Source organism: Vitis vinifera, chromosome 3 (assembly GCF_030704535.1).
Source record: "Vitis vinifera cultivar Pinot Noir 40024 chromosome 3, ASM3070453v1".
Taxonomy (NCBI): domain Eukaryota; kingdom Viridiplantae; phylum Streptophyta; class Magnoliopsida; order Vitales; family Vitaceae; genus Vitis; species Vitis vinifera.
The window spans coordinates 1,975,698-1,990,105 of NC_081807.1; the positions used below are offsets into that span (position 1 = coordinate 1,975,698).

At 39.2% G+C, this 14,408-nt stretch overlaps 1 protein-coding gene across 2 annotated transcripts in view; it reads left to right on the forward strand.

Moving 5' to 3' along the window:
- The window catches only part of LOC100250435 (transportin-1), a 35,661-nt gene that overhangs the window by 1,207 nt on the left and 20,046 nt on the right, over nt 1-14,408 (forward strand). For both annotated transcript variants that reach the window (XM_010648290.3, XM_019218943.2), the window contains exons 2-18: nt 738-1,025; nt 2,210-2,299; nt 2,555-2,632; nt 2,711-2,791; nt 3,201-3,251; nt 3,542-3,627; nt 4,628-4,694; nt 4,801-4,857; nt 4,950-4,979; nt 5,101-5,160; nt 5,332-5,445; nt 7,664-7,777; nt 8,285-8,383; nt 11,729-11,854; nt 11,940-12,014; nt 12,186-12,257; nt 12,328-12,438. In XM_010648290.3, the coding sequence (XP_010646592.1) occupies nt 738-1,025; nt 2,210-2,299; nt 2,555-2,632; nt 2,711-2,791; nt 3,201-3,251; nt 3,542-3,627; nt 4,628-4,694; nt 4,801-4,857; nt 4,950-4,979; nt 5,101-5,160; nt 5,332-5,445; nt 7,664-7,777; nt 8,285-8,383; nt 11,729-11,854; nt 11,940-12,014; nt 12,186-12,257; nt 12,328-12,438 (1,599 nt within the window). The remainder of the gene's footprint in view (nt 1-737; nt 1,026-2,209; nt 2,300-2,554; nt 2,633-2,710; nt 2,792-3,200; nt 3,252-3,541; nt 3,628-4,627; nt 4,695-4,800; nt 4,858-4,949; nt 4,980-5,100; nt 5,161-5,331; nt 5,446-7,663; nt 7,778-8,284; nt 8,384-11,728; nt 11,855-11,939; nt 12,015-12,185; nt 12,258-12,327; nt 12,439-14,408) is intronic.

Genomic DNA, 14,408 nt, shown 5'->3' on the forward strand with positions numbered 1-14,408 from the left:
TGCTGTATGCGTTATGGTGATGGAAAATGATATGGGTTAGGATTGGAATAACTTCTCCAGTTAGCTTCTCCAGTCGCTCGGTGGCACGGCATAATTTTTGCAGAGTCAATGGCACCACCTACTTACCGTGTCTATTTAGAGGAGCATTTGAGGGATATTACCTGTGAATAGCATCACTTACCTCGGCGATCAATAATATTAAGGTTGTTGCATTTAGTAAATAGAGAACTGTGATTATGTTGGTTTTCCACTGCAAATTAATTATAGAATGGTCTGAACATCAATAAAATTAGCATAAACTAAACTTTACTGATTATGAATCTGTCTAATGGTAGCAGAGTGGGGTGATGGTATCAGGGTGGGGGGTCTTTCTCTTGACCTTAGTATGGAGCAGGAGCTCAAACCACCCCATGATGTAGGTGAAGAAGAAATGGCATTAGGTGCAATGCAATTCAAAATTATTTAATTCTTACATGATTCACTTGTATTTTTGGTTTGGAAGCTGTTCTTGTGTATGGCAGTAGTGGTGGCCGTTAGTGCAATTTAAGTTTGATGATCTGTATTCGCTAGACTTGACTTGCCCATGATGATTTGGAATTCAGTTTTTCTATGTAGCATTGGCATTTCCTGAAGTGTTTGATACTTCTTGCTAGAAATTTACTACTCACCTATGCTTATGGACTTCTAGTTTTGACACTGAGCATTTGTCCTTTATTTGCTTTGGAACTCGTAAACAGGGTCAATCAGTGGAGGTTCGACAGGCTGCTGGTTTACTTCTGAAAAATAACCTTAGAACCGCATTCAATTCCATGACTCCTGCATACCAGCTCTATATAAAATCAGAGCTGTTGCCCTGTTTAGGGGCGGCAGATAGGCACATTAGGTCTACAGCTGGAACCATTATAACTGTACTTGTTCAGCTGGGGGGAGTTTCTGGATGGCCTGAGCTCTTGCAAACTCTTGCTAATTGCTTGGAAAGTAATGACTTAAATCATATGGAAGGTGCTATGGATGCTTTGTCTAAGGTAGGTCCCACTTTTACATTGATGGTTTGTTCTATTCTTCGTTTCTGATCTAAAGAATGCATTTAGTGATTGTGATGAACTGAATGCATAGTGGTGGTGTCTGAAAGTTTCTTTGTGAGTTATTTAAGTTAACATTTTTCTTTTGCTCTACCTTGATATAGCCCTTTAATGCATGCTTGGTCAGGATTTTTAGTCTTTAGATATGCAGATGTATTTAATAGGAACTCTTAAAAATGCATTACTGCTAAATTTGTGGAACTGAATTTCTGTGTCAACTTGCCAAAACATAAAATCTAAAAGCTAAAACATTAAAACTATTATCAGCTGTTACATCATAGCATTTTTTAAACACATGTATGTGAGACCAGAGCTTTCTGGATTGCATGGCAAAGGAAAACAAAAACAAAAGCTTTTTATTTTTGTTTGTGCTACCTGGATTGGGTTGCTTTTACCTTTGAAAAAAGTCAATGCCCTCTCCTCCAAACAACTAATGCAGTTGGACCAGGAGTCCAGGAGGACACTGACCCATTATGTTTGGATCTCCCACCATTTATGAGCAAAGAGAGAAAAGCTTGAACTGAGATCTTATGAACACAGCCGGAAAGGATGAATTTAAGATTTGTTGACTCTCCTTTTGGTTGGCATAAGTAATCACTCACCCATATTCATTTGATCCAAAAGTACTAATCCCCATCATCCTCAAGCTGTGCAAAACCTCATTGATCAGCCATTAAAACTTTTCCCACTGATTCCATCTTCCTCTTTTTGGCTTCGGTGGGCTCTTTAGAACTCTCCACTTTTCTGTTAGATCAAATGTTAAGTCTGATCATTAAAAGTCTGACCAAAATATGGAAATGTTTGTGACTTTTACTTTTTCAACTTTTTAAAGGGAAAGTTAGCATGCAAATATTAATGCCTTCATGTTAGTTTTTGGATTAAGTCAATAACTTTGATGATTGCCTTTGGATTTGAAAAATTATGCACATGTGATTGTTTCATTTTGACGATATTTCTAGATAGTGTTTCTGATCTAAAAATATTTCTAGATAGTGTTCATAGAATTTGTTGTGTCCCTTTGGCAGCAATTTTTTTATTTTTTTTGGTAATATGTATAGCAAAGCATGAAATCTACATTCTTTTACAAATATAATACTTAAAATTCGTTCATGATATGGTGTGCACAGATCTGTGAGGATGTTCCTCAAGTGCTTGATTCAGATGTGCCTGGGTTAGTTGAACACCCCATCAACTTATTTCTTCCGAAATTATTCCAGGTAAAGTAAGAACTTGTTTCATTAATTTTATGCTCCTAAGTTTTTTGATAAGCAAGCAAATAATACGATTCTATAGACAAGCACATTATGCTCCTAAGTTGTAATTGTAAGTTCTCTTCAGTTTGCTGTCCTGTACTTAAGTTTATACTAGAACCCTTTTTTTAACTTTTGCTTCTGCTTTTTGTTTTTTCTTTCTCTGTATGTGTGTGTAGATTTATGTATTTCTCAACTAATAACCTGGTTTTGTTCCAACAGTTTTTTCAATCACCACATGCCTCACTAAGAAAGCTTTCATTGGGTTCCGTAAACCAGTACATTATGTTGATGCCCGCTGTAAGTATGCCTAAAATTTTTGCTCTTCAATACTTAGTGACTTAATTCTGATGTTGCTGGAGGGTGATTTGGTTGCAGGCATTATTTGCTTCCATGGATCAATATCTTCAAGGTTTGTTTGTTCTCGCTCATGACTCTGCTGCAGAGGTTCGGAAATTGGTGAGTAGTATTTTGTTGCTTCATTGTATCTGGGTTAACATGCTCTGTGGGATTCTATTTCTTTCAATTGAATAAACTATTGTAAGTATTGGTATGAAGAAATCAGTTTTGGCATATGTTTAGTCAATAAGGAGTTTGTAAATCTTTATTAAATTCTTCATAGATTTTCTTTTGCTGGTGGCAGTTATTTGTAAATAATGAGTATTAATCTCTTTTATAGATGAGCACTAGGAAGTCTAGGATTTTTGGAAAATCGTATTGTCTACTCTGATATCAATTTTATGCTCATGATTTTTCTTTGAATTTCAATATTGTGGTTTTCAAATTTCTATGAGCTATAGAATTTCTTTTCATATATAGAGAGCCTGGTTTTGCCTCATCCACTCATTGTCTTTCTCTTGTTAAACAGGTTTGTGCAGCATTCGTGCAGCTAATTGAAGTTAATCCATCTTTCTTGGAGGTGGGTGTCTTGTTTTGTTATGTTTCCATATTGCACATATTATTCTTATACTTCATCCTCCTTGATACATCAATGGGTGTTTAGATACCAGTTTTTATTTTTTTATTATTTTATTTTATTTTTAGTTTTTTTTCATGTCTGGGTAGCTAAGTGAAGAATTAAAGTGATTTTTTATTCTCTAATCCTACTCTGCATCTTAATTTTTATATGATACTATCTTTCTCTTGTGGTTCAAATGATCACGCCCTCAAACTCTTCTTTTTGTTTTTTATTTTTACAATTTATTGCAGCCGCATTTGAGGAATGTAATCGAGTACATGCTACAAGTCAATAAGGATAGTGATGATGAAGTGGCTCTTGAAGCTTGTGAATTTTGGTAACCCTCCACTTTGTGAACTTTGTTTGAATATTTTGACAAGCAAGCTTAATTTGTTTGATCAGAGACAGGCAACTTAGTCATTATGTAGTTTTCAGGTCTTTAGTAGGAGCGGTTCCTGATACACTATAGCCTATTGTAAGATTTTGTTCTATTTGGTTTTTTAGAAGTATCATTTAGGTAATTAGAGTGTTTGTGTGACTAGCTCCAGTTTGTCTTGGCATCCCTCTCTAGGTTAACAATGAAGCCTAAAATTTTTTGAGAATTTGAAATGCTTGCTTAGAAGAATTATAAATTAGATTTGGAGTTATTATTCGTAATCCAAATTGGAATTAGTTGGTGGTCACCTCCAACACTTTTGTTAGATTACATGTTTTTACATTCTTTTTGTGGCACAAGATTTAAGAATTATTTCAAGTATGGTTCAAAAAATGATGATGCTGAATTATCTATCAAAAAATAAAAATAAAAATGATGATGCTGAATTCTAATAGTTTCTTTGTGTACTGCCCTCTCTCTCTCTCTCTCTATGTGTGTGTGTGTGTGTGTGTGTGTGTGTGTGTATGTTGAGGTTGATATGAATGTCTGTTCAGGATCATATGATCATTTCATTTTCAGATTCATGTGTAGGAAATGAAGGTAATAGCTATTCATTTTTTTCAAGTAAGAAGTTGTCTGTTTTGGGAGCGGTGTGTCTCATATGATACGATATTGATACCTTAAGATTTGTTGTTCCTTTCTAGATACAGCATCATGGAACAACACCCTATCATGACTGTTATTTTGTAATGTTTTGTCACCATCTATCAAGAGCTTGCTTAGCTTGTTTATTTGTTTCCTTTCTTCCAAGTGATTAGAGAAGGATTATCAATGTTATGAAGTACATAAGAGGCCAGTGCAAAGTTTCTTCTTGAGTTGTGATGCTAGCAACTCTATAACTTTTTGCTTTTTGAGTGATTCTTTTTGGTATTTTATTTCTAATCATACTTATGATGGGCAGGTCTGCATATTGTGATGCACAGTTACCACTTGAGAACTTGAGAGAATTCTTGCCACGTCTAATTCCAGTACAGCAAACTCTGTGATGATTTCCTTTTTCTTTTTTGCTAATCCTATTTTCTTTCCCTCCAGAGCTGTTTGAAATGATTCTCATGCATTTACCACATTCTTTAGGTTTTATTATCAAATATGGCTTATGCTGAAGATGATGAATCACTTGCTGAAGCTGAGGTTAACTTTTCTCAGTCATTTTACCATTTTGAACCATTCTGATTGGGGAGTTACTGTAATTCCTATTGACCTTGCATTTTATATAATTGCAGGAGGATGAGTCTCTTCCGGACCGCGATCAGGTTTGGTTTTAATTATTTAATTCCTGGATCTTTTCAAGTTTATTATTTCTTCACTTACAATATTCTGTACAATGTACTAAGTGTGGAAATATTTTTCTTTGGCTAAACCCTTGCACTACAGGATTTGAAACCTCGCTTTCATTCTTCTCGGTTTCACGGATCAGATAATGCAGAAGATGATGTATGATACTGATTTTCTTTTCTCTGGTTGCTTATGTAAATTGTTTAGTCCGTCAATCTCACAAAATGTGAACAACTTGGATATGTAGTGCTTCAGTTAGTGTTATAGAGTTAAGGTTATTTTTAATGAAATCTCCTTTTGAGTAACCATTTTGAGGTATTATGGTATCAGGATGATGACATAGTCAACATTTGGAATTTACGGAAATGCAGTGCAGCTGGGCTAGATGTTCTCTCAAATGTGTTTGGGGATGAGATTCTTCCAACAATGATGCCAATAGTGCAGGTATTTAGTTTTTTAGCATTGGATGCAAAATTTTGACTATAAAGTATGGATTCTTTAATTTTTTGTTCTTTCTTTATGGTTTTATTTATTTATTTATTTTTTAATTAGTGGAGATATCATCTTCCTGGCTCTTTCTCCTCACCTGAGTCTTCTCTCACCTCCTATTGTCCATCTTTTCCCTGGTCAAGGTTTGAATGACTTAATATGTTTCCTAATACCTGGTATATTTTATTTATTTATTTGTTTTCAAAGTAATAATGAGGTTAAGTAAAGGAAAGAACAGAACATAATCACCATTTTGCAAAGAAATTCAGCCATCACTTTTTTTTTTTTTCCCTCTTGGGTTAATAGCTTGACTGCGCCTAGCAATCTATGTTATGGATTTGGGTTTTGTGTGGTGGTATTTGCTCCATTCAACCCCAAATTTTAGTGTAAAGGGTATTTGCTAAAAAGGATCCAAATATTGGGTTTGGTTTCATAGAAACCTCATTCATAAACATTAAATAACACGAAAATAAATTTCTATGAACGGAAGCAACTAAAATAGTAACCACTAGATACATATTTTGCAATTCTCCAACTATAACATAGATAATCAATTCATGAAGTATATCTCAACTATTAATAAGAGCTAGTAATGCCAGTCCGGCCTGGATATAATTTATATAGGAATGGCCTTATGGTATTGGTGAATGAGTATTGATTTATTTTTAGTTGTCCTATTGTACTCTGCTTACTGGTGAGAAATATGGAATTCAATTTTTGAGTTCATAGCTCATATTGTGTAGTGCATGATATACATTGTGAATCCAAATCCTACAAGTTTAAGCTTTTTTAAAAAATGGTAGTTCAACATTGCATCATAGCCTCATTAGGTGGGAGGTCATGTGTTCGAACCTCACTACTGTGTATATATATATTGATAGGTAAATAGGAGAATAGATTAATGGGTGTTAGCAAAAGGTGCAGCCAAGTACACACGTACTATACAAAAAAGGCCTAAAGGCTAGCAAGAGAAAGAAGGAGCAAAGATAATACAAACCCACCTAAACAACAAAGAAACCCCCCAAACAACAAACATACCCAAACCCCTAGAAAGCTGGCTCAACCCTAAGCATGACAATAGGCTGCCCGAAAGCCCTTTTGAAACCACATACCAACAACGAAAACAAGACCGCAACCTCAGAGAGAGAAAACTGAACCCCCACTGCTCCCTTCCTTTCCCTTGACTGCGAGAGGAGTGTCATTGTAATTCACTGAACATTCAAGCTTTCGGATTTCCCTCTCCAGACAAGAAGATGAAGATTTCCTACTTCCCCTTGAGACCTTAACCCCACGTCCTTTTCTTGATTCCATTTTCTTCAAAAGAGCAGTGATTTCCTTTTCAAAACCCACCATCGGCAGCCCTAAAAAACTAATGAACTCGCAAACTTGCTAGGTATAATTGCAAGCAAAACTCCCCCCCTCTGACAAACTGCTTACCTCTAAAGCCTTTTTGACGTCCATTTCCTTAGCACTACCCACCACTTCCTCACCCGAAGGGCCCTTCTCTTCATTTCCCGTGAGATCCAACAACCTTCCATCTTGGAGCATCATTTGAAGCGGCCAAGATCCCGAAGAAGGGAGATGCCACCCTTATGAGTCCAGCCTTCCCATCACCTAGAGTAGAAGGCCCAGCCGAAGAAGAAGAGAGCATAGGGGAGGACTTGCCTTGAAATCCAAACGCTTCATTCACCCTCGAAATCCACCTTGCCTAACCCTGAACCTCCGTCTTTAGGAGAGGATCATTGAATAGCTCCAAAGAAGAAGCACAGGGGTTCCTCTGCCTCCTTACCTGTGCACTTAAGCACAGGGGTTCCAAAAGAGGTGTTGAGTAAGCCCTAAAGAGGCTGATTGTGGTTGTTTACCTACAAGCATGTGTGGTATGGGCCTACACATGAGGGAGCGTGTTAGAGTGCATGATATACATTATCGGCCCAAATCCTACATGCTTAAGCTTTTAGGAAAATTTGTAGTTCAACATATTAATATCATTTGAGTCTGATAGAAGTCTTGTGATCTCCATGTTTTGGATGGGAATTAGATTGGAACTTATGTTGTGCCTTAAAGCATCATAGGAAATAGAAGTTAAAAGTTATATGTGTCTCAACCATTAGTTTCACTTCTTTGCAACCATTTACTTGTGTTTAAAATATGATTTCCTTAAAAATTTCTGCAGGCTAAGTTATCAACTACTGATGATGAGACCTGGAAAGAAAGGGAAGCTGCCGTTTTAGCTCTTGGTGCTGTAGCTGAGGGTTGCATTACTGGTCTTTATCCTCATTTATCAGAGGTAAACTTTTGTTGACTCAGAAACTGAGTAGCTAAGTTCTGAATTGGTTGCATTTTGATTTATAATAATCGTTGCAAGTATGATGTTTGTGCTCTGAGACGAAGTTGCAGTTATAGTTTTACCAGTTTGGTATATTCATGTCTTTGACATTACTTGTTAGGAGTTATAATTTATACATGCTTTTCCTCTACTTTCCCCCCAGTGGTTTGTGGACTTATAATATTGGAATCCTTTCTTATATGGCTATTCTTCTAATGTCTGTACTGGTGTGTATTACTTAGTTGGGCATTTCCTTATTCATCTACACTGGTAAGGTATATTTGGTATGCGACATTTAGAATTCTTGTTTGCTGGGTTTCTATGTTAGGGAAACTGTGCAATGCCTGATTGATGGTCCTTGCCCTTTCATTACTTGAATTTTCTGTCTTAGAGTCATATAAATCTTTGTTTCCTATCTGATGCCTTGCTGATTCAGATTGTTGAATTGTTGAATTGCTTTTATGACAGATTGTGACATTTATTATTCCCCTCTTGGATGATAAGTTTCCTCTCATACGAAGTATTTCCTGTTGGACACTTTCACGTTTCAGCAGATTTGTTGTTCAGGTATGAGAGAAATTCCTTCTACTAGTTGCTTTGCCACAGCAAGTGTTTTTGCCTACATCTTAATGCACTTTCACTTTGTATGGAGAAAAATTATTATGATAAATTCAGATTTATCTTAATCGTGTTGTTGAGATGTTCATGCTGTGAAACTTTTGGAGGGAGTGATTGAGCAAAAAATATGGGATGAATCAAGAGTATGACCTCATATTGGCTCAGCCTCTATGTCCTTGAGTTCTATGGCATGAATCTGTGGTTGGAAAAAAAAAATTGAAGAAAAAATCTGTTTTTGTGCCAAAAAGAGACAGATGTTTTACATGGCATACCACTCATATATTTTGGGGTACTTAGTTTCCACTCTTACCATATGGTTTTCCTTTTTTGGTTTTTGTTTTTTTAATCCTTCAAATTTTTTTTTGGAAGAGTTCTTTTTCTGAATTAAATTGTGCTGTTATTTATTTTAAGGTATTAAATTTTAATGAAGCTATTGAGTGGGAACAATGATATGTTGTTAATTTAGTGATGCCGACCATCGAAAATTGCACATGCTATTTAAATTTCCAGGCATCTAGTTTGATTGATATCAAACTTGTATAAAAATATCTGTTAGTTCAGAACCTGAATAATGGATTTTTCTTGAGTAAAAAACTTTTGACCTTTCTATAGAGGAGGTTGGGGGAAAACTGAGAGGGGTTATTGTGGAAAAGGGCAGAGGTTTTTCTGACTGGATTAGGTTTGAGGATTTGAGTTTGCGACTCTTGTTGGAAGGGGTAGAAGATTGTTGCAGGGATGAGGGTTTGGAAAGATGGAGCAAAGGTTGGGTGGAGGGGGGCAAGATGTTCAAGTTGGAACGACGCTTGAACGAGGTATGTAGGTTTTTACTTTGCTTTGTTCTGGCTGAAGAGGAGAACAGGTTCTCGTTGGTTTTCCCTGAAGGGAGGGGCTTTCATGGGGGATGGTCGATTCTAGCAGAGAGGCTGCGTTATTTAGGTGTAGCCTCCTCAGCTGAGGCTAGGAGAGTGAGTGGCTCCCTTCTAAGGCAAGGAGCGCCTGTAGGGAGGCAACAACCCGTGGGTCTTTTGCTGATGCTATAAGGAAGCCTCATGGAGTGGCAGGGGAAGCGGTCTAGGTTCAGATTGGAGAAAGTGAGGTGTGACGTAGGGAAGAGTCTCTGTGCAGTTGTTTGGTCGGTTGGTTTGATGAGAGGTCAGAGCAGCTGTCTGACTTATCCTTGTTGAAATCTTTTGTGACTGCTCTTTGGTCTCTAAAGAACAGAGGGGGAGGGGGGGAGGAGATTTCTGGTTTTGGAGGTACCTTGCTCTTGTTTGATTTTGGGATTCTTGCTAAGGTAGAAAGGGTGCTTGCCAGAGGTTCTCGAAGGGTTAAGGAGAGAGTGCTACACTTGGTGAGGTGGACTCCGGAGGCTGGTTGTCTGGGCAAGGGGGGTTGTGCCAAGGAGATGTGGGTGATGGTGTTGGGTCTCCCGTTACATCTTCGGAGTCGGGTGGTGTTTAAGAAAATTGGGGATGAATGTGGAGGGTTTGTCGGTGTGGATAAAGACACAACTTTGATGACTAATCTGCTTTGGGCCAGGATTTTGGTGCATCCTGTTGGGAGTTCTTTACCTAGTTAGTTTCAAGTGGTAGTAGGCAATTCCAGCTTCTCTTTACAACTGTGGCGGGAAGCTCTGTCGGGTTTTTCTTGTGTGGAGCTGAGAAGAAGAAATTGTGTGCCCAGTGAGCAAGAGGTTGGGGGAGGAGTGGAGGTCTCCTTGTGCTGATGAAGTGAGTGGGATGGGGATGCATCCTTTGAGTACTGTAGCAGCTGTCAAGTTGCTTTGCTGCAGGCTTAAAGCAGTGGAAGAGGGTGCTGCAGGCCTTGATGCAAAAGCTGTTGCCGTAGGTTTGACTTGTTGCAGGCTGAGGTTGGTAGGGGAGGCTACAGTGGACTCTGCAGCAATTTTTGCTGAGGGGAGGATTTCCTAGGATGTGACAAGAGGGCTACAACTGTAATGGGAGAAAGTGGGGCAGTTGGGCCTGTTGCCTTTGTGAAGGATGGTGGGGAGGTTCTTGGGCATCCTTGTTTGGGTAGATGGGGGCTGTAAGAGGCCCTGGTGGTGTATTTGGGGATGCCTCTTCGTCTTTGGATTCAAGAGGGGTGGGTCCACCGTTTTTGGGCCTGGCCAAGCTTGTATTGAAGCTAAGGTGGGAAAGGCCTCTGCGAAGGATGGGCCTTTAAGTGGAGCTTTAAAAGGCAGAGTGAGCTTGCTAGGGCTCTTTTCTTCTACAGAGAAGGTGTGGGAGGGGCGTGTTCTTTTTCTGTGAGAGAGCAGAGGAGGGGACAATTTTGGTGGTTCAGTTGGGAGAAGAGGGCAGGGTATGTCTTTGGATGAGGAGCCCAGAGTTGACCTGTCCCATGGTCCTGATGTCCTTTTCCTGTGTGATTGGGGCAGTGAGCATTTTCCTATGGATTCGTTATCTTCTCGAGTTGTGATTACTAATGAGGCACTCGTGGTGGAGGCAAATAGGCTTACGGGGTCTTCTCCCCTCTCCTTGGGTCTTCAAAGCCCTGGTTGTTAGCCGCTAAAGATGGTTCTGCAAGATGGCAGTGTGCTGGATCTCTTGAGGAAGGCTGTGAAGGAACCCTTTGGTATGGAGTTAGTTGCCAGGGCCGAGGAGATGAACTTCCAAGGGATGTGGAAATCGGGATCTTGGAGGGGGAGAATATTAACAGTCTTCCTAGTGGTTTTGTTGAGTTCAATAGTTGTTTAGGGATGCAAATAAGCGAGCTTTGAGAAGGAAATTTGTGGTCTAATCAGAAATATGGAGTCAAGAAAAGGGCTGGGGATAAGGATGTCAGGAGGTAAGAAAAGGTGTTCTTCCTGTTTTGAGAGGGAAATCCAAAAGTTAGAGTGCTCAGTTAATTATAATAGCTCTCCGTTCACTGCTAGGGGAAAGGGGAGCGGGGCTGGGGTTTGAGGGAAGAGGGTGCTTCCGGTTGTAGGGTTCTCTCGTTGGTTCCGTTTTTCTGTTTGTTCTATTTAGTTAGGGCAGCTTGTTGTGAGGGTGGTGGGTATTTCTCCTTTAATTTGTATACTCCATGTGTGCTTTTTTGCGCCTTTTTGCAAGCGCTTGAATATATCTTTGCTTACCTATAAAAAAAAGGTAATGAATTTTTCTTAAATTTTGTTGCTTTTAAATATTATTGAGTTTGATCATTTGTTTTCTTTACCAAAATTTGCCTTCTTACTTCTTCTTAGAGTTCTCACCTTTCAGAACTTTTTTCTTTTCACTTTTAAACTGCTGTAACAAAATTCTGAATGGAAATTATTTTTTTTGTCTATTTCAGGGTATTGGTCATCAGAAAGGCTCTGAACAGTTTGACAAAGTTCTTAGGGGTCTTCTACGAAGGATATTGGATACCAACAAGCGGGTGCAAGAGGCTGCTTGTTCAGCTTTTGCCACACTCGAAGAGGTTTCTGTTATTATGCAGTGTAATTATTACATTTCTGTCTTTAGATATATCTCTAGATCCCAATGATTGTTTGATTTACCATCAGGAGGCTGCAGAAAAGTTAGCACCACACTTGGAAATTATTCTACAACACCTAATGTGTGCTTTTGGGAAGTACCAGGTTGTTTTCTGGCCCTTTCATGTGCTAGCTCTTCTTAATATGATCATGATGAGACATGATAGTGGTTGATTACATGTTGAAGCTAACATAATGTTTGTATCATTACAATTACATTTTATTCTTATTATTCCACTGGTCCATAAATTTATTCCATGATTTGACTATATCCAGAGACGAAATCTCAGAATCGTATATGATGCTATTGCAACTTTAGCAGATGCTGTAGGAGAGAAACTAAATCAGGTACTTTAATTCATGCTGTGATTATGTTAAATACAATGCTCTGCTAATTCAGTATCTTGTTTTTTTGTAGCCCACCTATCTTGATATTCTAATGCCGCCATTGATCGCAAAGTGGCAGCAACTTTCTAATTCAGATAAAGACATTTTCCCACTGCTGGAGTGCTTTACATCTATAGCACAGGTATTTACGACAGTCTTCTTTTGACCTTAAGCTATGTTATTTGTTTGTTCAAGGAACTTTGTCTACATAATATATAAATTGGTATACTATGATCATGCCAGAAAAATGCATCTAAATGAAGGCCCTGATGTTACAAACACTTTTAGAACCTGATGTTACATAGTAATGTACTTGAAATTACACTTGGAATTTGACATTTAAAACCCTATTAGGAGTTTTTAAAACTTAAAACTATGATTTGTCACAATAGTCAAGCTTTAAGGGTGTAATCATGTTGAGGTTCATGTTTTTTAATTTGAGTTTTACAACCAAGAATCCACTGAATTATATTTGTTCAAGAGAAAAACAAAGCTGATAGGTTAAAGGGCAAAACATGCTAGTGGTTTCTCTTGGAGGTAAGTGCTGGTTCAGTGTTGAATAAAAAACCTTTGAGGTTTTGATTGAGGAGACCAAAGGGTGATTGGGAAGATTTGCGAAAGGGGTCCAAACTTCTTGTTGTGGATTAGATTTGGTGGGAAAGGGCTTGGCTTTGCTGTTGGAAGGGGTTGAGACCTGTGATGTTCTCAACGATGGGAGACCTGTGATGTTCTCAACGATGGGGAACCTTTTAGAAAGGCTTAGGTGGAGGGGGGTAGACAATACTTGCTGGAATTGCACAGTAACATAGCAGGACGGGTTCTGCTTTGTACTGTTAGGAATGTGGAAGAAAAGAGGTTCTCCTTGGTGTTTCTTGAAGGAAGAGGATTGGTAGGGGGGGTGGAAGATCCTGTCTAGTAAGTTAAGAAGCCTTGGTGTTTCCCTGGCCCAAAGGAGAGTGGAGAAGTCCAAAGCTATCTCTAAGAAGGTGTTGGTCTGCATTGGGAACGGTGAGGGAAAAGATGGCTTGGTAGTAGGGGCGATGTCTTTTGGCTCTTTTGAACCATGTAACGTAGTGTGGATTGAAATAAAAAAGGAGACGATCAACAAAAATGAGGAAGCTTTGAACATGAGTCTTGTGGGAAGATAAAGGGGACTTTCTGATCGGCCCCCGGACTTCGTCTCTTTGAGGAACTGGGCTCAACTCAATTGGCAGTTGAAAGGAAAACTCCACTTGGCTTTGTTGGGAGGGTTCCTTATCCTTTTTGAGTTTGAAGATGCAGGTGAAGCTGAGAAGGTGCTCTAGTTGAGGTTGAAATGGTTCAATGGAAAAAGTTTCTATTTGGAGTGGTGGAATCCCTTTGTCGAGTGCCTCAAGGAGGAGAGGGGCATTCATGAAGTGTGGGTAAGTATTTTGGGTCTCTTCTTGCATCTCTGGGGAAAAGGTTTGTTTAAAAGATTAGGGGAAACTCATGGGAGGTTTGTGGCCATCGACGTGGAAATGACGGAGTGTTGGAACCTGCAGTGGGCCAGAATTCTTGTTCGGATCAGAAAGTGGAAGTTTCCTAGCTCTTTGCAGGTAGTGGTGGGATCTTCTTGCTTTGCGATCTAGTTGTGGTGGGAGATTCCACATTGGAGGAGTGAGGTGCATTCTTCTTTGTGTTACAGTGAAAGGATGGTAGGAGAAGATGGTATGGCTAGGTCGTGTGCTAGAGAGAGTGGAAGAAGGGTTTTCTGAAAAGGTGATAGCACAAGTGTTGATTGAAGACTTACTGTGCATTCAAAAGGAAGATGAGGTACTGTTTTGAAAAGATGGGGATTGACGGGTTTGTAGAATCCTATCCCCCCCCCCCCCCCCTCCCCCTTTGTTGTTACGTGTGAGCCTTGTGGGAAGAATGATGAGGTTTTGGGCCTATTGAATGGGCCTTGGGCCAAGTTGCGATTTGTGGAGGATTGGAGGAATAGAAGGCCCATTTTGGATAAAGCCCAAGGTTCTTTGGAGGTGGGCTGGGTGCACTTCAAGAGGGGAGTGGAGAAGAGTTTTGAGGCAACCGCCTTTGGGCCCATTCCTTCAGATTGTTCTAAAAAAGAAAGAAGTCGTTGGAGCCCTAGCA